Source organism: Salvia hispanica, chromosome 3 (genome assembly GCF_029641045.1).
Source record: "Salvia hispanica isolate PSC_SH4W2 chromosome 3, Shi_PSC_v1, whole genome shotgun sequence".
In the NCBI taxonomy this organism is placed as follows: domain Eukaryota; kingdom Viridiplantae; phylum Streptophyta; class Magnoliopsida; order Lamiales; family Lamiaceae; genus Salvia; species Salvia hispanica.
In genome coordinates this window covers 40,435,321-40,457,061 of record NC_142694.1, presented here as the reverse complement: position 1 = coordinate 40,457,061, position 21,741 = coordinate 40,435,321, and the positions used below count along the sequence as shown (strand labels likewise).

General features: G+C 39.6%; 4 protein-coding genes and 1 long non-coding RNA gene across 5 annotated transcripts; 3 read left to right on the top strand and 2 right to left on the bottom strand.

Annotated features, from left to right (window-relative positions):
• Positions 1-889: 889 nt before the first annotated feature.
• LOC148930777 (uncharacterized) lies at positions 890-3,295 on the bottom strand. Its single transcript, XR_016136289.1, has 3 exons — positions 1,959-3,295; positions 1,738-1,875; positions 890-1,598 (listed from the first exon to the last, which is right to left on the bottom strand). It is a non-coding gene; the product is annotated as an uncharacterized LOC148930777 (long non-coding RNA).
• A 7,080-nt stretch (positions 3,296-10,375) lies between these two features.
• LOC125211500 (microtubule-associated protein RP/EB family member 1A-like) lies at positions 10,376-13,699 on the top strand. Its single transcript, XM_048111327.2, has 8 exons — positions 10,376-10,673; positions 11,711-11,779; positions 11,859-11,945; positions 12,189-12,295; positions 12,389-12,534; positions 12,608-12,672; positions 13,008-13,121; positions 13,288-13,699. The coding sequence occupies exons 1-8, from the start codon at positions 10,566-10,568 to the stop codon at positions 13,411-13,413; spliced, it is 822 nt and encodes a 273-aa protein (XP_047967284.1). The 5' UTR covers positions 10,376-10,565; the 3' UTR covers positions 13,414-13,699.
• Positions 13,700-14,461: 762 nt separating this feature from the next.
• LOC125211502 (succinate dehydrogenase subunit 5, mitochondrial-like) lies at positions 14,462-16,816 on the top strand. The gene is made up of 4 exons (XM_048111328.2): positions 14,462-14,719; positions 15,520-15,830; positions 15,904-16,089; positions 16,568-16,816. The coding sequence occupies exons 1-4, from the start codon at positions 14,569-14,571 to the stop codon at positions 16,622-16,624; spliced, it is 705 nt and encodes a 234-aa protein (XP_047967285.1). The 5' UTR covers positions 14,462-14,568; the 3' UTR covers positions 16,625-16,816.
• Positions 16,817-17,001: 185 nt separating this feature from the next.
• On the bottom strand, positions 17,002-18,578 carry LOC125211503 (HVA22-like protein a). Its single transcript, XM_048111329.1, has 5 exons — positions 18,412-18,578; positions 18,294-18,320; positions 18,069-18,191; positions 17,323-17,569; positions 17,002-17,241 (listed from the first exon to the last, which is right to left on the bottom strand). The coding sequence occupies exons 1-5, from the start codon at positions 18,480-18,482 to the stop codon at positions 17,146-17,148; spliced, it is 564 nt and encodes a 187-aa protein (XP_047967286.1). The 5' UTR covers positions 18,483-18,578; the 3' UTR covers positions 17,002-17,145.
• Positions 18,579-19,787: 1,209 nt separating this feature from the next.
• LOC125211499 (BAG family molecular chaperone regulator 8, chloroplastic) lies at positions 19,788-21,641 on the top strand. The gene is made up of 2 exons (XM_048111326.2): positions 19,788-20,291; positions 20,738-21,641. The coding sequence occupies exons 1-2, from the start codon at positions 19,803-19,805 to the stop codon at positions 21,392-21,394; spliced, it is 1,146 nt and encodes a 381-aa protein (XP_047967283.1). The 5' UTR covers positions 19,788-19,802; the 3' UTR covers positions 21,395-21,641.
• Positions 21,642-21,741: the final 100 nt, after the last annotated feature.

Genomic DNA, 21,741 nt, shown 5'->3' with positions numbered 1-21,741 from the left:
GACCCGATCGGCATCCTCGTGAGGTATCCCATTAGTACATTGGCGGTGGCCACGCCGTGGCTTGGACCGGTATCCCCACAACTCTTTAATTATATCATGTTGGAGTCGAAATAGTCGTCATACTACCTGTCACACCTCAACCCTTATGACATATGTACTTACTATAAATAAATTTTAAATATTAAATAAATTAACCCACGCTTCAAGTACATAAAACGCACATATTATATCATTTCGAAAATCAACATTTATCAAGTACATATTTCAAAACATTCTAAACCGTAGTGGACCCTCTCACCACTCTATATACTACACATTTATCTACATGCAAAAATGATGAGGAGGAGAAGGTTGCCAAAACGCGTCAGCCGCCGACCCTTATAATAACTGTAACTGACATCAACCAACGCATCATTGATATCTTATTCCGGAAAAATATTAGTGGTTTATATGAGCCACAACTCAGTGCATATAAACCTTACCTTTAATTTCACACACAAATATCAAACACATTCTTTCATCAAAATATATCACCGGAAGTAATAAATATCATAAACAATTTTAATATTCATATGCATATGCCTCTCTGTTCTTTTTATTATTCTGTGACATATCAAGCCTGGTATCTGCTCGGGATTTTCATTGTAAACGACCCGAAGGTCCCTTTTCATTATTTGACCTTTCCACGAAGGCCTCACTTTGCATATTTTCTTTGACCCGTAGAACCCAGGGCAAGACTGTCACATATCCTCTTTAATCCAACGATTCAAGATATTCTAATGCCATATAAAAAACATATTAATTGCACCACTCACATATTCATTGCACCAATCACATATCCATATCACATTTCACCATCAATCTCAAATAACACATAACCATTTCAAGCTCACATCATATAATTCAAATATTCTCTCCAATTTAACACATAACAATCAATCACATAAAATATGTAAAATTAAAAGTGTGATTTATACACACTGATTATAACAGATATTTTTACCGAACTCATGATTCTGACTCCTAATTTAAAAGCTCCGATCCTTTCTTCTATTTGTATTTCCTCCCTCTATTTTTCATCTAAGTTTTTCCCCATGTTGGTTGGTGATCCTTTGATCCTAGTTGGTGATCAGGCAGAGCATCAGAATTATAATTGCAAACTAGTGTGTGATATATGCATACAAACCATTACCATTCCCTCTCCATTTTACAGATGCTCTCAACAAACTGACAGCTGCTCTTTCCTTGCCCATAATGTGTGTGCAGATCTTCTCCCCCTTCTCAAGTTTGCATTTACCACTAGAATTCAAGACATGAGGGCGCAACCATGTCCGGACCCGGCCAAATGGTTCTTCAAAGGAATATTTTACTGTTTGTTGTTGTCTTCCTTGCAATGGACTTTGCTACTACCTTGGTTTTCCTAGGTCTGTTGGTATTCCCTTGATGGTTGATCTGTCGTGCATGGCTGCACCAAGCATTGTAAAGCACAGCTCACACAGCCAACACCTTCTCTTCCGCACCTCCCGTCGTTCGCTAGCCTCCCCCATTAGTTGTTGCTCCCGCAGCTCCATTGCTTTTGATGTCTATAAGTGCACTATCTGCAATTTCTACATTCATATAAGGTGCTCCGTACTACCTAAAAAGACTAATTTCCATAAATTCGATCAACATCCTCTGGATTTGATCACTACCAATACTAGTAATAGTACTGGTATAAAGTGCAAGTATTGGTTTTACCACTGTGCTAAATGTGACTACTCTTTCCACGTAAATTGCATTCCCTCACTTGGCTATTTATCCAAAGTCAAGTTCGGAGGCAAAAGTAGCATGCCTTGTTGTTGGAAGGAAGATTCCCACAAATCAAGAATTGATCTCCTACAATCAAGGATTGATATTGTAATTAGTATTTTATTTTAATACCTTGTATAAAATATTAGGTTAGCATGATTAGAGCTTACCATATATGTCGGATGGTCTCCTAGCCTATAAAGAGGCGTGTAAATCTTCTCCAAAGATAAACCTAATATGATGAATATCATTCCAGAAACCAAATAGTCTTTTAACATGGCTTCAGAGCAGGCAAAAAATTAGGCTCAGAAACATCATCATCGCCCTACCAATCTCAACCAAAAGAACCAAAATCAAGTGAGAAAACCGACCCAAAATGGATGGCGAAAAACCAAGCACAGAATCATCATATAGCAAGATAAGATCGAGTAAGAGTGTAACAGTTGCATTCAAACTCAACGGAAAGAATTACCCGCTGTGGTCACGACTGATGAAGGTCGCAATCGGGAGTAGGGGAGGCTACTCCCACATCACCGGGAAACCAGAACCACCACTGCCGGGGAGCAAGAAGTACAAAGAATGGGAGGAGACAGATCTGATTGTCTTCTCCTGGATCGTGGACAACATCGAAATGGACATTATCGCCGACTTTTCCCACCATCAATCATCGAAAGCCATATGGGACAGCCTTGCCATCACGTACGAAAGCGAGGCAGATCTCTACCTCTTGTATGAACTGGAGGAAAAACCAGGGACGATTAAACAAGGAGACATGGATCTGGAGACTTACTATCGGCAAATTCACGGACTATGGATTAATGTCGATCGGTGCTAAAAACAGCCAATTGACTGCTGTGATAAAGGGGTCAGCCAATATCGGACCCATTCCAATACCAAAAGGCTGCTCAAGTTCCTGTCGGGACTTAATGGAGAGTACGAGAGCATCAAACGGGACATCCTCAAGGAGGTTCCGATTCCCTCAGTGGAGACCGCCTACAGCTTGGTCAAGAAGGAGGTGGCAAGGAGGAAGATCATGCCACCAACACCCTCGAGCCCGGCCGTCGACGGTCACGGCAGTGCCGACTCTTCATCGGGAGGAATTGGGCATGGTTTCGCAGTGCAAGGGCAGCGGCAGCCTCAGCGAAGCGGAACCCCACGATCAACAGCCACTCACCGCCCGGGAAACAAGCCGGCGGACAAGTCAAAATTGTGGTGTTCCCACTGTGGGATGCAAAAGCACACACGAGAGACGTCTTTTCAGCTTCATGGATACCCAGAGTGGTGGGAGGAACGACAAACAGCCAAAGCCAAGATGGTGGTCGAAATCCCCACCGGAAATGAGGCTGCAAATTCCCGACAACCGCCCACTGGAGGGGGAAGTTGGGAGATGGCGAATGGACGGGGAAGGCAGGGGAGTGCAGCGCCGGAAGTTTCCAGCGGAGGCGGGAGCGGCGGCGGAGTCGTCGGAGCGGGACACTTCGCAGAGAGGACAGATCTGAGGGGAGGCGGCGCTCAAATGAGTGGAGGTAAAGGGTTGGGAACTCACGTTCCTAATCCTAAATTTACTTTGGATTATTTGCAATCTGACCCCCCAGGAAACCTTTTATTATGCCAGAAACCCCACCTCTTGCATATGAGCCCTTTAATTTCACATAATTCAAATGATATATCCCATTTTGTTGATTATTGTGAACCCCCCCCCCCCCCCCCCCCCCCCCGATACTTCCAAAATTGAGCAGAATAGTCCCTGATCCTTAAAAATCGTTTCGAGCCTTTAAATATTTCCGCTGCATATACTGTAAAGGGTTATGAAAATGACAAGAAGGGATGGATTTTTTACTGTGGAGCTACAGATACCATGACACCCAATAAAGATGATTTTGTTAGTTTTAGTGATATTACTAAGACCTATATTTAGACTGCAAGTGGGGAACTTATTACTGTGGCCGAGGCTGGAACTATTGAAATATCCCCAACATTGAGATTGTCTAATTGTCTTTATGTTCCAACGTTATCTTAGAGATTGATGTCTATAAGTCATGTGACGAAAGAATTGAATTGTACTCTGCTGATGCATCCCGATTTTTGTATTCTGCAGGATATTCGGACGAGGAGGATACTTGGGCGTGGCACTGAGAACCAAGGACTCTACTACGTGGATGAGATAGCTCAACAAGGCAGTGTGATGTTGGCTCACGGATCCACAAAACGGGAAATTTGGCTCTGGCACCAACGACTAGGACACCCTTCCCCTGGTTATTTCAATTTATTGTTTCCTAAACTTTCTATCCCGAATGATTTTTCTTGTGAGACTTGTGTTTTGACCAAGAGCCACAGACAATCGTTTAAATCTACAAATACTCATATGGATTCTATTTTTTCCCTTGTTCATACTGATGTGTGGGGTCCTGCACCTGTGGTGGGTGGGAACGGCTTTAGATATTTTGTGATATTTGTAGATGATTGCTCTCGAATGACATGGGTATATTTTTGAAACATAAATCAGATGTATTTGATAAGTTTATCCTTTTCTTCACTCTAGTCCAAACCCAATACCAAACCACCATAAAAACCTTACGATCTGATAATGGAAGAGAATTTGTGAACCAAAAAATGATAGACTTTTTTACAGAAAAAGGCCTTCTTCATCAGACCACTTGCCCATATACACCTGAACAAAACGGGGTGGCCGAAAGAAAAAATAGGACCATCCTTGAAATGACCCGAGCCTTGATAATTGAATCCAAAGTTCCAAGCTCATTCTGGCCAGAAGCTATTGCCACCTCCATTTATCTTATAAACAGACTACCTACAAAAATCCTAAACAAAAAAACCCCTCTCGATACCCTATCCAAATTCACCAAAATCCCTAACCATCTCAACCTTCAACCCAAGGTCTTTGGATGTACTGTGTATGTCCATATCCCGAAACATGAACGATCTAAGTTTTCACCTTGTGCTACCAAATGTGTCTTTGTGGGGTATGGGCTAAACCAAAAGGGATATAGATGCTATGACCCGATCACCAGAAAAATAACAACCACAATGAACTGCAATTTTTTGGAAACTGAATTCTACTACCACACCCACCTTAGTAGTCAGGGGGAGAGTGAATCAGGACAAACTAAGGACTATCTAAGTTGGTTTGTGTCTCGGCCAAATTTCCCCAATGAGGACTCAACAGAACCAATTAGCACTACCGCCGAGCATGTCACTTCCACAGCAGAGTCGCCTCAACCGCCCCTAAGTATTCCTCCTCAACCGGTATCCGAGGTAATTCCTGATGACCCTGCAGAAGTTATTATTCTTACTGATGACCCTGTTGTCACAGAGACTACTGCAATAGATGAAAGTACGGGTCGGTATCTCCTTCCTTTTAGGAGCACTCGAGGAGTTCCACCGAAACGATACTCCCCAGAGAAGATCGGAAAGAAAAGTCAATATGGAGTAGCCAATTTCGTGAAGGGGAACTTGACCATGATGGCAAAAGCTTTTGAGGCTGCCCTCTATGAGGAAGAGGAAATTCCTTACACTGCTGAGGAAGCTTTGAAAGTCAAACACTGGAGAGATGCAATGTTAGTCGAGATGGATGCCCTCTTGAAGAATAAAACTTGGGAAGTCAGCAAACTACCCAAAGGAGCTACAACAGTGGGATGTAGATGGGTGTTCACCATCAAAAGGAGACCCGATGGATCGATTGATCGTTACAAGGCCAGATTGGTAGCAAAAGGGTATACCCAAACTTATGGTGTCGACTATGCTGAAACTTTTTCACCTGTCGCCAAGATCAATACAGTATCAATTGCAGCTAATAGGGACTGGCCATTACATCAGTTTGATGTAACCAATGCCTTCTTACATGGAGAATTGACTAAGCCCGTTTATATGGAGCCTCCACCGGGATTTACTGGAGACTTTCAGAATGGAGATGTATGTAAACTGAAGAAGACATTATATGGTCTGAAACAATCTCCCAGAGCTTGGTTTGGGAGGTTCACTGAAGTGATGAAGAAATATGAGTATCGTCAGAGCAATTCAGATCACACTCTCTTTCTCAAGAAAAGGAATGGTAAGATAACATGTCTTATTATTTATGTAGATGATATGATCATTACTGGGGATGACGAGGAGGAGATCATCCGTTTGAGACAGAATCTGTTCAAGGAATTTGAAATGAAAGATCTAGGGTCACTAAAGTACTTCTTGGGGATAGAGGTATTGAGATCAAAGCAGGGGATTTTTATTAACCAAAGGAAGTACGTACTTGACATACTTGCAGAAACTGGGATGATAGATTGCAAACCAGCAGACACTCCGATGGTTCAAAATCACGGATTGCAGATCCGTGAAGGAGCTAAACATGCCGATCGAGGAAGATACCAACGATTAGTGGGAAAACTGATTTATCTATCTCATACTAGGTCAGACCTTGCCTATGCCGTGGGAGTAGTAAGTCAGTTCATGCATGCACCTCAAGAAGATCATTGGGAGGCAGTCTTGAGAATAGTGAGATACTTAAAGGGAACAGTAGGACATGGAGTCTTATTCAAGAAACATGGGCATTTGGAGATACATGGGTACACTGATGCAGATTGGGCAGGAAACCCGAATGACAGAAAGTCCACAGCAGGATATTTTACCTTTGTAGGAGGCAATCTAGTAACGTGGAGAAGTAAGAAGCAGAATGGTAGCACTTTCAAGTGCTGAAGCAGAATTTCGAGGGATAAAGAGTGGACTGACAGAAATATTGTGGCTTAAGAGACTCATGACAGAGCTGGATCTCAAATCACCTCAGCCGTGTCGACTTTTGTGTGATAATAAAGCAGCTATCAGCATCTCGGAGAACCCAGTGCAACATGATCGAACCAAGCATGTGGAGGTCGATCGACATTTCATAAAAGATACACTTGAGGCAAAAATCGTGGAGTTACCCTATGTCAAGTCAGAAGATCAATTGGCAGACATCTTGACAAAGGCCGTGAATTCTCAATCTTTTCGACAAGTATTGGACAAGTTAAGCATCGGCAACCCCGTTACTTAACTAGAGGGGGAGTGTTGGAAGGAAGATTCCCACAAATCAAGAATTGATCTCCTGCAATCAAGGATTGATATTGTAATTAGTATTTTATTTTAATACCTTGCATAGAATATTAGGTTAGCATGATTAGAGCTTACCATATATGTCGGATGGTCTCCTAGCCTATAAAGAGGCGTGTAATTCTTCTCCAAAGATAAACCTAATATGATGAATATCATTCCAGAAACCAAATAGTCTTTTAACACTTGTCACTCTCATCCTCTCATACTTACTTACGGAAGAAATGAGAAGTGTGGGCAATGCCACAAAATCATTCCGGGATTGGTGGATAAACCGGCTTTCTCCTGTTCACAATGCGATTATTGGATTCAATATTTTTGTGCAGAGTGCAAGGATTCATTCAAAATGTAGACCCTTTCTTGGGGATTCGACGTACAGCGAATAAATGATTTGATGAGTACCCTTCTCATAGTAGATGAGTGTCTTCTATTAGTGAATGACATAAACCTTTTTTTATAGTGTTTCAGACTTTCAGTAGGTGTGTGCTATTGTTTTACTATGTTATTACGTACTGTACAATTGTTATTATTTGTCATTGAATACAAATGTTACTTATGCATCACATATCCTTAGATGTGTTTGATTATTAGTAATATTGTTTGCTAGCAGCAGATCCGGAACTCTGGAGATGAATTAAATATTCAAATATCAAATAGTATTATTTTTTATAATAAAATAAAGAGTAAGAGTAATGTATTAATATTCAAGACAACTACAACTTAATTACAGTATAAATAACACAGAATGTCAAACTATATTAAAAAAAATCGTCAATATGTACAATAAGAATAACATTTTCACACGTATACTCCCTCCGTCCCCATAAGAAGTCTCATTTTACCATTTACATCTGGTCCATGTTTCAAGTTCCATTTCATTTTTATTATTTTTGACAAGTGATGGACCTCAAAATTCACTAACTCATTTTGAATTTGGGAAAAATTATGTATGATTTGAGAGCCGTTATTCATATTTTTCTTTGCAATTTTGCATATCACTTATAAAAACCATTGATTTTAGAGATATTAAATTTAAGATTAGGCTAAAGTATTCTGCTTCCAAATCATATAATTTTCCTCAAATATAAATTAGTGAGATAATTTAGAAAAATGTCAAAAATGATATATTTGAAAATATATTGTATCCAGGTAATAAATATAACAAAATAAAATACGTAAAGTAGTAGAGATTTTATAAAGTAGTACTGCTACTATTTTAAGAGTTTATTTTGGTAATAAGAACTAACAGCATCCGCAGCGGTAAAGAGTCGCTGCTCGTCCGTCCGTGCCGCTGAGCACCGGCTCATCCGTCCGCTGATGGAGCTCGTCCGTCTATGCCAGCGGCACGCGCTGCTCTTAGTCCGTGCCGCTGAGCAGCACACGTGGCGTCGCCTTATTTGCCAACAGCATAGCCGTTGGCTAATTTAAATTTTTTTGTTTAAAAAATGCGAAATTAATTAAAAAAAATGTTTTTAAATAAAAAAAATATTTTCCCACTTCCCAAAAAAATATATCCGTTTTCTCCCCACTTTTAATTTACTTTTCAATTTTTTTCCCCCAAAATTCACATTTTCATCTATAAATACCCCCCACTTCAATACAAAAAAATCACATTCTCATCTATTCTATCATCATCAACATTCTCTCATCTTTTTTCCCCATACTCTCTCATCTAAATTCCCATCACACTACCGGCTCCGGCAATCACCCCTCCGGCAATCGCAGTTGGAACCACGATTGGTTCGACTCCGAGGCCGGATTTAGTCCGAAAACGCAATTTACGGCCCCTCCTCAAACCCAAGGTTCGCAAGCTCCGGGTGGCTACCGTCCTTACCCGGTGCACGACCTAAACGCCTCCGAGTTCGGGTGGGCACCCAAACCCGGATCGGGATGGAGCAGCAGCTCTACTCCTACTCCTACTCCTACTTCTGTTCCTACTCCTACTCCTCCTGTTCGTGGCACCCGCACCCCATACACTCCGGGTGAGATGATGGCGATGTTCAAAGCCTACTTGGCAGTCTCCGAAGATCCGGACGTCGGCACGAACCAAACCGAGGATACGTATTGGTGGCGCATCACTTGCCTCTACAATGAAACCCGGTCGGGGGGAACCATCTATCGCAATGATAGTATGGTGCACAATTGCCTCTTCAGATGCAACGAGACAATCGGTAAGTTCCAAGGGTATTACCTCCAGGAAAAGCGGTCGGCGGCGAGCGGCACGAGGGAGCTCGACATCATCACTGCCGCCTTGGCGACCTACCAACGCATGGAGTTCAAAGCGTTCAAGTACCTCGATTGTTGGCAGGAGGGGCGCCTACATCCGAAGTATATGGGCGGCATAGTAGCATCCTTCTCCAGCTCCTCTAGCAAACGGTCGAGGTTGGTAGGCCTATCCGACGGCGCCTCCGATGATGTGGCTACCCAGCTTGCCGGAACTAACTTGGGTAGCCCCGACGCTGGCCCGAGCAGTTCTCGCCGACCGCAAGGAAGGAAGAAGGCGACGACCACCCGCCGTCGCGCCCCGACTCCAGCCGCCCCCGCCCCCGCTCCGGCTCCCTTTGTGCCTCCTCCACCCCCCGAACAACACGTTGTGGACCCTCTTGGGTCGACTCTATTTGAACGACACGTCTAAGATGACTCTGGAGCAACTTGCAACACATGAGCAAATGATCTGGGGTCTCAAGAGACAATTGAGGTTAGAGGACTAGTCTTCCACGTGTGTAATTTTCATTTTCTAGGATTTTAATTATGTATTTTTATTTTTTAGTATTTTAATTATGTATTTTTTATTTTTTAGGATTTTAATTATGTAATATTTACTCCCTCCGTCCGCCATTAGGAGTCCCATTCATGGGCGGCACGGGTTTTAAGAAATGTTAAGAAAAATGGGTGGGAAAAAGTTAGTGAAGTAGAGGTCCGACTTGTATATATTAGTTTTAAATGAAATGTGAGTGGAAGGTGGGACCCTATTACCATTTATGGTAAAAGTGAACCGGGACTCTTATTCGCGGACGAACTAAAATGGAAAAACGGGACTCCTATTCGCGGAGGGTGGGAGTATTTTTTAGGATTTTAATTATGTAATTTTTTTTTTTAATTTTTTTTTTGATGTAGAAATGTTTTCAATAATTAGAGTATTTAAATTGAATAATAGAATGGTGGGACCCTTGAGCTTGTCCTTAGCTAAGAGCACGGATGTGAGTGTTGTGCTCTTAGCTAAGGATAAGGAGTAAAAGTGGGTCCGGACCCACTTCCGTGCTCTTAGCTAAGAGCACGAATGAGGATGCTATAAGAAGTATGGACTGATAAAATAAAATAAAAATATATATATAGAAAGCCGTGCACTAAACAAGTCGCCATTTCATTTTTAAATTTGAACTGAAAATAGCAACAAATCACATTTTCATTAATTTTCACCAAAAAAACCAACAAACTCACGTGTTTTTTTATCTTTTTAGAATAAAAACCAAGAATTTTTCGACAAAGCATATTTCTTAATTTGAATTAGAAACCCAAAGCTCTCTCTCATTCTCCCTCTCTCTCAAACAATCAATTGACAAGCATCAATGCTGGAATTCCTCATTTGCATGTAGAAATCTGGAATTACCGGTTGAAGAATTGCGAAAGAGGCTGTTCCTTTACCTTTCGGCACTTCAATTTTATTTGAATTTGAAAAAATGGCAGCAAATATAGGGATAATGGACAGTGCTTACTTCGTGGGGAGAAATGAGATTCTTAGCTGGATCAACGACAGGCTTCACCTCAATCTCTCTCGCATTGAAGAGGTAAAATGATATGTATTGGCAATGTATATAAAAACTTATTTAATTTTCGGTAGAAATTGTTTATTTCCAATGAATTTTCCTTTTTTCGTTCAATTTCTGCAATAATTTGTTGCAATTCGTAAATTAGGTCACGAGAAAATGTACATTTGGGGGAAATTTCTCGTGATTTTTGTTGCCATTTGGTTAATGTACTGTTTTGGGGGTTGTCCTGTGGTGCTGTTTGCTCCATCTTAAAATTTTGATTTTGAAATATGAATACAGTGAGTTTATTGGGGATTTTATTCTATTTGAAAGTGCATAGCCCATCAAAGAAACTAAACCATAGGTGTAGGGAGTATATGCAGGTTGAATTCGATTTGCTGTAATACACGATATCCTTCTTATCGGCCGTGTGTTTGAAGCAATAATTCCAATTCAGAGACATTTGGCTGCGTGAATTCATCTAATAAGCTAACTTTCTGTGCAGTTGGTCTACTTTCTAACCATTTAATTGTTGCCTTCGCAACTCGCAAGGGCTTCTATCTGGATTGGCACAGTTGAATCACGTTACACGCTAAATGAAATGAACTTCAACTGCATAGTATACATATTTGGATACTTGAAACTAGTATTTTGCACGTACCACAATCTATGTCAAAGTGTGGCAGTTAGTGGGAGTGAACAATTTGAACAAGTATTTTATTTATGCAAGGTGTCTCTCTCATATAAAAGATCAGCATTGTATTTATATTATAGACCATCCTATTAGTGACAGCTTCGTCTGTTTTTTATGTTGACTAAAACCTGAATCTTTTGGGGTAGGATGTTATGACTGTCGTTGAAACTTAAAGCAAATTTTACAGAACCAAAGAAAGAATAGCTACTAATTTGGATCATGTATATCTGTACATTTAGAAATAAGTAAAGAGGAGCATAAACATGTATTAAAATTATGCCTATCTCTATCATCTTGTGTGTCTGTGAATGCTTTATATCCCTTTTCGTTGACTATGCTCAGTTGATATTGTGCTATATTCTAACTATACGCATTCATTCAGGCTGCATCTGGGGCTGTGCAATGCCAGATGATGGACATGACTCACCCAGGAATCGTTCCCATGCACAAGGTGATGACTTCATTTTATTGCTTTTTCTTGTTTTGCTCATGCCTAATTTTTAGGTATTTCTGACATCATTCGATTGTAGGTGAACTTTGATGGTAAGACTGAATACGATTTCATCCAGAATTACAAAGTGCTTCAGGATGTTTTTACAAAACTCAAAATTGATAAGGTACTCCTTTGCTTTGTGCATATATTCTGTTAATTTTTGTTTATCATATATCTAGCATTACTGCTATGAGAATACTTCTCCCAACTTAATTTCCAACTAATAATAAGCTTTTTTCATACAACCTTTCTCGTCATGTTTATTGGAGTGTAAAGTCTTTGCATATGTTTTTGTTCTATTACCATAAAGTGCTACCACAATTCCAGCATAAAGTGCATTTCTTAATCCTCTTTTTAATTATTGCAGCATATTGAGGTCAACAGACTTGTCAAAGCAAGACCATTGGACAACTTGGAGTTCCTACAATGGCTGAAACGCTATTGTGATTCTGTAAATGGGGGTCTAATGAATGAGTAAGACCTCCTTTAACTGCTGATTTTGAATGTTCCTTAACTGAAATTAGTCACTGAATCACACATTCCTTTTCTTCTGCATTGGCTTTCCAGGAACTACAATCCCGTAGAGCGCAGAACTAAAGGTGGAAATAGAAGTATCAGGGGTCCACTGAAGAACCAGAAGTCATTACAGACGAACAACTCTGTTAACTCGGGCTCATGTGATGAAGATCCAGTGGTTCTTAGAAGAAGTAGAAGTAATATCTCTGTTCTTTTTCCCCGTTTTCTTTATTACATAAGCTTCCATGCTCAATAAATTTTGACCTTCAGGCATTGGCGCCAAGAATATGAAGCCAGGGCCCACCTTGTCTGAGTTCCAATCAATGACGAAGGAGGTATAATGCTGGACTTTTTGCTGTATGTTGTTATCTAGAATGACGCTATTGGCCTTATCAATTTCAATTTGTGTACCTTCTGTTTGCTATCAGTAAGAAACATCAAGAAATGTCTTTATTCGGCATTTTTCTGTCAGTCTCATCTGTTCTCGACATAGATAATCTTGCTCCATACATCTTTTGTGTAATCTGACAATCCTTATATTTCTTGGCCATCCATTTTCAATTTTTCTGCTTTTATGTTCCAACTTACAACCTTGTAAATCCAGTTTTATTTCATTGCTTTCTTAAACTTTGATGTTTTGCATTGTTTTGATGAGGTTCCATAATTTCAGATTACTGATCTCAAAGTTTCAGTCGATCTCCTGGAAAAGGAAAGAGACTTCTACTTCGCCAAATTGCGTGATGTAGAAGTGCTTTGTCAGACTCCCGAGTTAGAAAATCTTCCGGTAAGAACTCCTTAGCATAATCACATTTTCTGGAACTGGTACTAATGGTGTAACTGCTGCACGACACGGACTCATGCCTGTAGTCATTTCTGATCTTTCAATTCGTGTTGTATATGCTTAGGAAACGTAGACCAATACTAAACTCGTCGGTATATGTATCTTGCAGATGTCTGTGGCGATAAAGAAGATTTTATATGCTGCAGATGAGAACGAGGACGCTCTTGCAGAGGCTCAAGAAATAGTGTCTGAGTTGATAAATGCTGAGCAAACCGGGTTGTCCGATGATAGCTGAACACTAAACTCAGAGTAGAATCTAAATGTGCCATGGAAGAAAGGATGCCAAATCTCTTTATTGCATCATTTTAGTTCAGTACATCTGCTGAATTTGGAAAGCATTTGTTGGAAATTTGTGTGGCACTTTGTTTTAAAATTTGTGACAAATTTCTGGAATCTTGTGGTTTCATATTGAGGTGGTTTATGCCAAACTATTGATCATTTTTCAATTGTATTGTTAACTATCGACTTTGACCAATTAATTCTGATATATATGATCATCCAAATCATGAGTTTATTTTTTAGTGCTATAACAACTAATTCCTGTTTTGAATACTATTACTATCTTATAGTAATTGATATTTTCTTGTTTTGGATTATGAAATCCTAGTAGTAAAGTTTCATCAACCCTTGCGTTCAAAAAGGAATGCTATTAATGGTAGTGTGGTTAATCCCGATCCTAAAAGCATCCGCAATAGCGGACTAAAGCACAGACTAACGGTTAGGGCGTGAGGACGTCAACTACTGTGTTAGGTTAACGCAACGGACGTCCCGAAGTAAGATGAGCGCTCATCCGCGACCTAGCACCGTTAGCTTGATCGTTAGTCCGCTATTGCGCGGACACCGATCGGCTAGCCGATTTTTTATTTATTTAATTTTATCTATACTCTATATTTACAACTCATCGGACTTCATTTTTTTAATATTTGATAAACACCAACAATTAAAATGAATTAATCGTATTTGTCAATTTGTTTTATTGGCTAGGGCGTCGGCTAGTTCTAGTGTTAGACTATTATTGTGATGTGGTTAGTCCTGATGATGTGGCAGGTTGTGGTTAGTCATAGTGATATATCGGGAGGTGTTTTTGGTTAGTCATAGTGCTAGACTATTGGTTAATCTTACCTATTGTGGGTGCTCTAAAGATTTCGGGTTTGAGTTCATCACGATACGATACAGTCTTCAAAATTTTATGTCTATTTATTGAAAAAAAGTAATTATGCGAAAGTGCAATATTTAGTTTTTAAAGGGTTAAAAATGTAGTAAAGGAAAATTGCAATTTGCAGAGTAAAACATTAATTAAAAGATTCAAAATCAATCCGATTCCAAAAGGTCGCAACATCGAGAAATCGATCAATCTAGCTGAGGTTTGAGGTTCAATTGAGGAATAGATATGGAGAAATTGATGTTGATGAGATCCTTGAGCCGGTCAATTTTGCGCAGATCTCAAGTGTTTTCATCCTCCGCCTCCGTCGCCGCCAACCAAAAACTCCGTCACCTCCACTTCTCATCTCCATCGGTCCCCGCCTCTTCTCCAAACCAGGGTATTACTCTATTTATTTGATTTTTTTTTCTGGATTATCTGTGTTTAGACTGAGCTGTAGCTATGGTATGTGTAATTATGTATGTTCAACATTTCTTTTGTTTTTCCTTTTTGTGTTGCGATTATGGAAAAGAGATGATATATTTCTGAATTTTAGCTATAGGCCGCTGGATTGCTCTCATGTTTGAGTTTATCGGAATTGAAGAGTGAAATTGACAAAATTGTGAATTTTCTAGTCATTGTTCGTAATTTTGTTTTATAAGAAGCAAACAGAAATAGGAAATTCCTGGATTTTGTTTACTCCAAAATATGTATATGGACGGAAAGCTTTGTGAGCATTCTGGTTTGATTTTTTGAATGTGTTTTCATTCAATGGTTTATCTCAGCACTGAAAAGGACGTGGAACAATGGAATAATTTGCCTCTGTTTCATTCTGCAACATTAGATGTGGAACAATGGAATAATTTCTTCATATTTGTAGATATTAGTGGACATGGTGCACATGGATATAGTTTTATGGAAGAGGATGTAGGGCGATGAAATTAGGATATTTGTCAGGAATGGCCTGTAAAGTTGCAGATATTATGCATAGATGCATCTCTCTCTAATCGAAAGGATGCGTAGGAAAAAAAAAATTGATGCATATGTTGTGATTGTAGCTACCTACTGCTTAATTAGATCCTGGTAGGATTTATTTACCTGTATATTTCCTTTAAGCTGTGTTTTTGTAAGCTGTTTCATGGTTATCTTGACCTGGATGGTGCATGCCACTTATGTGCATTTGGTATTTCTCACCTATAGATTTCCGGCATCCTTTTGCACAACATCTTGGGGGTATTCGCTCTTTCAGTTACGATATTTCCAACTTTCCTGCTATCGAGGACCCACAGATTAAACGTGCCTTTAAAGACTTGATGGCTACAAACTGGGATGACCTCTCACCAGCAGTCGTCCATGACGTGAAGAAGGCATTATCCAAGAGTACTGAAGACAAATCTGCCCAGGATGCCCTGAGAGATGTTTTCCGAGCAGCAGAGGCTGTTGAGGAATTTACAGGGATCATCATGTCTCTGAAAATGGAACTGGATGATGCTATTGGACTTAGTGGCGAGGTAATATGAATCATGATGGTTTTGATTCCATAGTGTGTTTCCTGGTTGTATCTGATAATCAGGTTTTTGGCAGAACGTGAGACCACTGCCAGAAGACTATCAGAAGGCAATTAAGACACTCTTTAGCAGATATACTGAGTATTTGGCTGCGTTTGAGCCGAAAGAGATCTATTTGAAGAAGAAAGTTGAGACAGAGTTGGGATCAAAGATGATATACTTGAAAATGAGGTGTGGTGGCCTTGAAGCTGACTGGGGAAAGGTATAATTCCTCTTCATAATTATTGATGAAAAAACTTGAGCTCCCTCTCCCCAAAATAGATGGCATATAGTATTTCGTAATTTATCCAATTAACATTTCACCCCTTAGGGTGTTCTTGACGAGCATTGTAAACAACCGAATAACTTCCAAAATTCAAAGGAAAAAAAAAAGTAAAAACAAGCTGCTGATAGTGGAGCATACATCCATAAGCTTCTTATCTTTAGGACGTAAAACAACTTTTAAGCCTGAATGATTAGGTAAACCTGAAATCTGGAGTGAGCCACTTGTGAATTGTCACTGCAACCATTCTTGTCAATTAGCTCGAGGTTAAGGATTGTGTTTCTGATACAAACGGAGTATTTGTTTCCAGCAAATATTGTTACTGATCACAATTATCGGAACACTGTCACTGCTTAAAAACATGAAATTTTCACCACCTAATGATCTTATCGTTGCGCTTCTTTCCATCAAATTGCAGGTTACAGTCCTTGGGACTTCTGGACTCTCTGGTTCTTATGTTGAGCAACGGGCATGAACTTCAGAAGACAGGTCAAGGAATCTCTGCTTTATGTTTAGATCCAGTTTGTAGACAGTCTTCGTTGAAAGAGGTATCTTCTGCCATTTTTTCTGTTTGTAGTAGCGTGTATGCTGAAACTTGTCGTACCATCAAGTTAGTTTAATAAAAATTAAGGCAAACTTCTCTGCTCTCCGATGCTATTTTGATTAATCCAAGGTTGTCTTTAATTGGATTGTCAATTTTTTCTAGTTACCCATTTTTATATGGCTTAGTTGTATATGAAAATAACCATCTTTTATCCATTTGTCATATAAGTGAAAATATAATCATCACTGACAATTTTATGCATTTTTTTCTGGAGTTGCAATAGTAAAGATATTAACTATTACAATAAATTGATCAGATATAGATATATTGTTTGCATTCACTTTATTGTTTGTCTTGCAATTTATTGTTACAACAGCAGTAACCTCAAGATAAACAAACTGTCTGAATTAAACATTAAAATGAAACACTCTCATCCCTGAATCAACCAAATCTTAGTACCTGTAGTCATCCTCATATTTGTAGTTGTCTTCATACAACGAATGGTTATTGGTGAAATTGTCCATGCTCGGCATCGTCTCTTTCTTACTCTGCAATGAGGGAACCTATAAAAAAACGAGCATGCTACGTGTACGTTGATGATGTCATTTCTGCTAGTTATGTTTACATACCCTTTGGATGATCTTCTCGAATGCTTCGGGGCCATTTTGTCGGATGTATCCCTCAGCTGCGGCAACAATGTCGTCGGGCTTGGTGAAGGTGTCCTTCATGTTGGGGACGTACCATATATTGATTTTCTTCTGGCGCGTGACGATGTAGGGGCGCACCACGTTGTTGTACACAGACGCGGCTCCATTGAAGTATGGTATGACTAGCCAGCAGGTGAATATCAGCTTCGCATATGCCCAAAAGGGAAGCCTAACCATGTAGAAGGTTAATTTAGTTACGCATGTCATGTCAAATCGTGTGTGTCGGATCGTTATCGTGTTGACATAATAGCATCGTAGCATGGTAAGGCTAAATCCGAACACGACATGATAGGAAAATTTTTGACCTGAACACGGCACATATGTGATAGAAAATTCGTGTTGACAAGACGTTACGACCATAAGATCGTGTCAACATGATACCGATCGTATCGGTTCATACTGTCATGAACGTGATAGCAACACAAGTTAATTCATGTTGACAAGACATAATGACTCTGCATCAACATGATAAGGCTAAGCCCAAACATGGCACGATAAGAAAGCCCTTGACACGAACACGACACGGCTATGCATACACGAACACACACAAACGTCATAGCAACACGATTTAATTCGTGCTAACATGACCCGACACGATAAAACCCGATTTCACACGACATGGTAGATACATAAAGTCTATATGATATGAGAGATGAGAGAGATCATACCACTCAATAAGACTAGCAAAAGTGAGTTCAAAAAGAGTGATCATAGAGTAAAGAACCCAATATGTGAGCCATTGCTGATCATCACCAACTGATCTTGTCTCAATTGCCCTAATTGAAGCATAACTGCCCAATAATTCAAATATCAACCTCAAATATATCATAAAATCGTAACTAAATGCTAAAAATTAATAAATCCACAAATAAAAAATGGAAAAGGAAACTTACAGAGGATAAACCAGTGTAACCACAGGTCTGCAATATCCAACAACACAAATTCAAAATCATATATTCGTAAAAATTCTACTAGTATATCTGAGAATTGTTTGGAGAGAGAAGATTTTACCCAGCAACAATGTCGAGATTTTCGACGAGCAATTTGAAGAAGCTTTGGGCTGAAGATGAAGAGGCCCTCATTCTCCCAATTCAAGGCAGGATGTTATCTTCACACTCAAAAAATTGAAGAGGGTTTTGGGCAGATTCAAAAAGCTTAGATGGAATATTAGAAAGGGGAAGTAAAGAGAGATGGACGGTTTTGTCCTAAAGTTAAGATTCCATCATCTGTTACATAACTTCATAGACAAATTATGTATATGCATGCATTTTATGAGTATTTAAGATTTTATGTTTTGCTGCTTAGTTTGGAGATGCTATAATTTAGTTATGGATTCAACAAATAGAACTCGTGGGTTGAAGTTGTCGGATGTGGGGTCGACAATTACTCGAAAGGTTGCATTTAATAGAAATTTTCAGTACTTATGGGCGACCGTGGGTCAACCGATTTTGCACAAACCATCCAGTGTAGATTTTAGAGGTGGTCTAATATTCAAGGTTCTTTTCCCCTTTTCTTTTAAGATGCTTGTGGAGTAAAAAATTCTGAACAAAATAATCAAAATACAATAGCAAAATGAGGATCAAATAAATATGGGAAAGTTATGCTTTATACCCCAACTTATTGGCCATTAAATAAGAGTATCCAATGTTATTCATAAATCAATGAAATATACATTCATCTGAAATTAGCAAAATAATCTAGATAATTGTAATAATATCGACTAACCATCTTAAAATTACAAAAGTTATCCTAACTCATCAAAAGTTATCCTAACACAATGAGTGAGTCATTTCCTTTTTTTTTTAAGTAAAAAGTCTTCTCTCTTATTTTATTTTTCACCTATTTTATTCTCTTTTTATTTCTCTATTTTTCTCTCTCTCGTACTTTACTCTCTCTACTTGAACTCTTTAAATATCAATTTCTTAAATCTTGTATTTAGAAGAAATGTTTCGCTTATTTTAGGACGAAAGAAGTATTAAGTAATCATTTTTCACTTAACTCTTTAAATAAGTGCTTGTTTATGACGGGCGAATGGAGTAAAAAAAATAGAATGCTAATGTGGTGATTTTGAGGTAACGGGTTCAAATATTGCCGCCCACTGAGAGACTTTTGGTCCTAATCCGTAAATCTAATCAAGTAGACCAGATTCCGCCAAAAACGAATTCGGCAAATCTATAATCAATTAAAAAAATATATATGAATCAATTAATAGACTGAGTATTAACTATACTATTTCCATCATTATTTATTGAAATATTGAGCAACTTTTCCATAATAAAATTCCTTCACTTTTTTGAAATGCTGATGTGTAAAAATGATTCCAATTGGACTCCATCCCAATAAACGATAAGCATCACAGACCCTACTATCAGTCCACTCTCACTCCTCCCTCCACCACCACCATGGCCTCTCACCACCACCCCCACCTCCCCGCCGCCCCCTCCTGCCACTGCCACTGCTACCACCAACCCACCTACCCTCCCTGCAACCCCCCTCCCCCTCCAAATCCCCACATCCTCCCCATCTCCATCCACCCCTCTCCCTCCCCCCAAATCTACCTCAATACCCAAGAAAGCTACATTCAAGAACCAAGCCCCACCGCCATTTCCTCCCTCCTCCGCCGCATCGCCGCCCTCGAGTCCGCCTTCCTCCGCCGCTCCTCCTCCTCCCCCTCCCACTCCCTCCGCGACGCCGCCGCCCGCTCCATCCAGTCCCACTTCAGAGCCTTCCTCGTGCGCAGATCAATTACCCTCCGCCACCTCAAGGATTTGGCATCGATCAAATCCAGCCTCGGATTCCTCAAATCTAGGGTTTCTCACAAGACCCACTTCGATTACGACGCCGTTTACCGTAAAGCTACGAACTTGCTCCTCAAACTCGACGATATTCAGGTGGGATTTCAAATTTGTGTTAAAGTATTGATTTTTAGGTTTTGGGTATGTTTGATTTAATTTAATTCATCGTAAAGCTCCAAACTTTGCTCCTCAAACTCGAAGATATTGAGGTGGGATTTCAAATTTGTGTTGAAAGTATTGATTTTTAGGTTTTGGGTGTGTTTGATTTAATTCAATGTATTGTAAGGCTTCAAACTTTGCTCGTCAAACTCGTTGATTTTCAGGTGGGATTTCTAATTTGTATTGAAAGAATTGATTTTTAGGTTTTGGGTATGTTTAATTTAATTTAATTTATAGTAAAGCTTCAAACTTGCTCTTCAAACCCGACGATATTCTGGTTGAATTAAATTTTGTATCGAATTTTAGGTTTTGGGTAAGTTTGAATTGATGTGTGGTGGATCTGATCTGATTAATCGTTTTGTGTTTGTTTTGATTTTTTGAAGGGTGGTGATCCCATGATTAGAAATGGGAAAATTTCTTTGAGCAGAGAGTTGTATAAATTTTTGGATTTTATTGAAGGGGCTTGTGTGCAGAGGAGGTTTGTGAAGCAGAATTTGAGATCTAGGGTTTCCAATATTGAGAATAAACTAGGCAATGTCGAATCCGGGTTTTCGAAAAGGGAGAAGCTTAGGGGTTTGGTCGAAAGAATTGATAGATTAGCTGAGGAGCTAGAAGATGAGGAGGAGGTGGAGATTGAAAAGCCTAAGGGTGAATTGATCATGAGAAAATACAGTGTTTCTGCGAACCCGAGCAGTGGTGGTGGTGGTTTGGTGAAGCAACGCGGTGGGGTTGGGCCAAAGGTGAAGAAAAACGTGACCTTTGCAGAGAATGGGAAGGTTTATCGAGTCTTGAGTAGACCTTATCTAGAGGATGGTTTGGATGATGATGAGGAGGATGAGGAAGAGCTTGTGGATGATCTTAGTCGGGAGATTGAAGAGATTGGGGTGTCATCGAAGGATGAAGTCGAGGATGGTTCCTTGAGCAGTGAGGGTGAGAAAGAGTTCAGACATTCTTCGACGAAGCTTGATGAGGACGAACGTGGTGAATCCTCCATGTTCTCTGCGCCATTGCCTGCGAAGATGGATAGGCGAAGCGGCTGAGGTTGAGGTGAGGTACAAGGTAGATTAACATTTTGATGAGATGGTGAGTGTTGTGACTTTAAAATTAGTAGGCCAAGTTGGATTGGTGTTGTGATACTATGTTAGTTTAATGAGACATTGAGTGAAAGTTGGGTAGGGATATGACCATTTATTTTTATTGTGTAGAGGTGATGAATTGTATTAACTTTTTGATGTTATTATTGTTGAAATTGGTGATGATGAAGTGCTTTTTTTGCTTCGTGAAAAATGTGTTTTTGCAGTTTTGCAGTTGTGTTTTGATGCTCATAGTAATGTTGAATGGTTTGGTAGTGTACTGCTAAAATGATGTCACTTTACCATTGATAGAA

Bases quoted from the DNA above. Each gene is read 5' to 3' on its own strand.
- LOC125211500 (XM_048111327.2), top strand. From the start codon at position 10,566: ATGGCAGCAAATATAGGGATAATGGACAGTGCTTACTTCGTGGGGAGA. The intron at 10,674-11,710 runs GTAAAATGATAT...GCATTCATTCAG, and splicing joins ATCTCTCTCGCATTGAAGAG to GCTGCATCTGGGGCTGTGCA. The intron at 13,122-13,287 runs GTAAGAACTCCT...TGTATCTTGCAG, and splicing joins CCGAGTTAGAAAATCTTCCG to ATGTCTGTGGCGATAAAGAA.
- LOC125211499 (XM_048111326.2), top strand. From the start codon at position 19,803: ATGGCCTCTCACCACCACCCCCACCTCCCCGCCGCCCCCTCCTGCCAC. The intron at 20,292-20,737 runs GTGGGATTTCAA...GATTTTTTGAAG, and splicing joins TCAAACTCGACGATATTCAG to GGTGGTGATCCCATGATTAG.
- LOC125211503 (XM_048111329.1), bottom strand. From the start codon at position 18,482: ATGAGGGCCTCTTCATCTTCAGCCCAAAGCTTCTTCAAATTGCTCGTC. The intron at 17,570-18,068 runs GTATGATCTCTC...CTACATGGTTAG, and splicing joins TTTGCTAGTCTTATTGAGTG to GCTTCCCTTTTGGGCATATG. The intron at 17,242-17,322 runs GTATGTAAACAT...CCCTCATTGCAG, and splicing joins TCGAGAAGATCATCCAAAGG to AGTAAGAAAGAGACGATGCC.
- LOC125211502 (XM_048111328.2), top strand. From the start codon at position 14,569: ATGGAGAAATTGATGTTGATGAGATCCTTGAGCCGGTCAATTTTGCGC. The intron at 14,720-15,519 runs GTATTACTCTAT...TCTCACCTATAG, and splicing joins CGCCTCTTCTCCAAACCAGG to ATTTCCGGCATCCTTTTGCA. The intron at 16,090-16,567 runs GTATAATTCCTC...ATCAAATTGCAG, and splicing joins TTGAAGCTGACTGGGGAAAG to GTTACAGTCCTTGGGACTTC.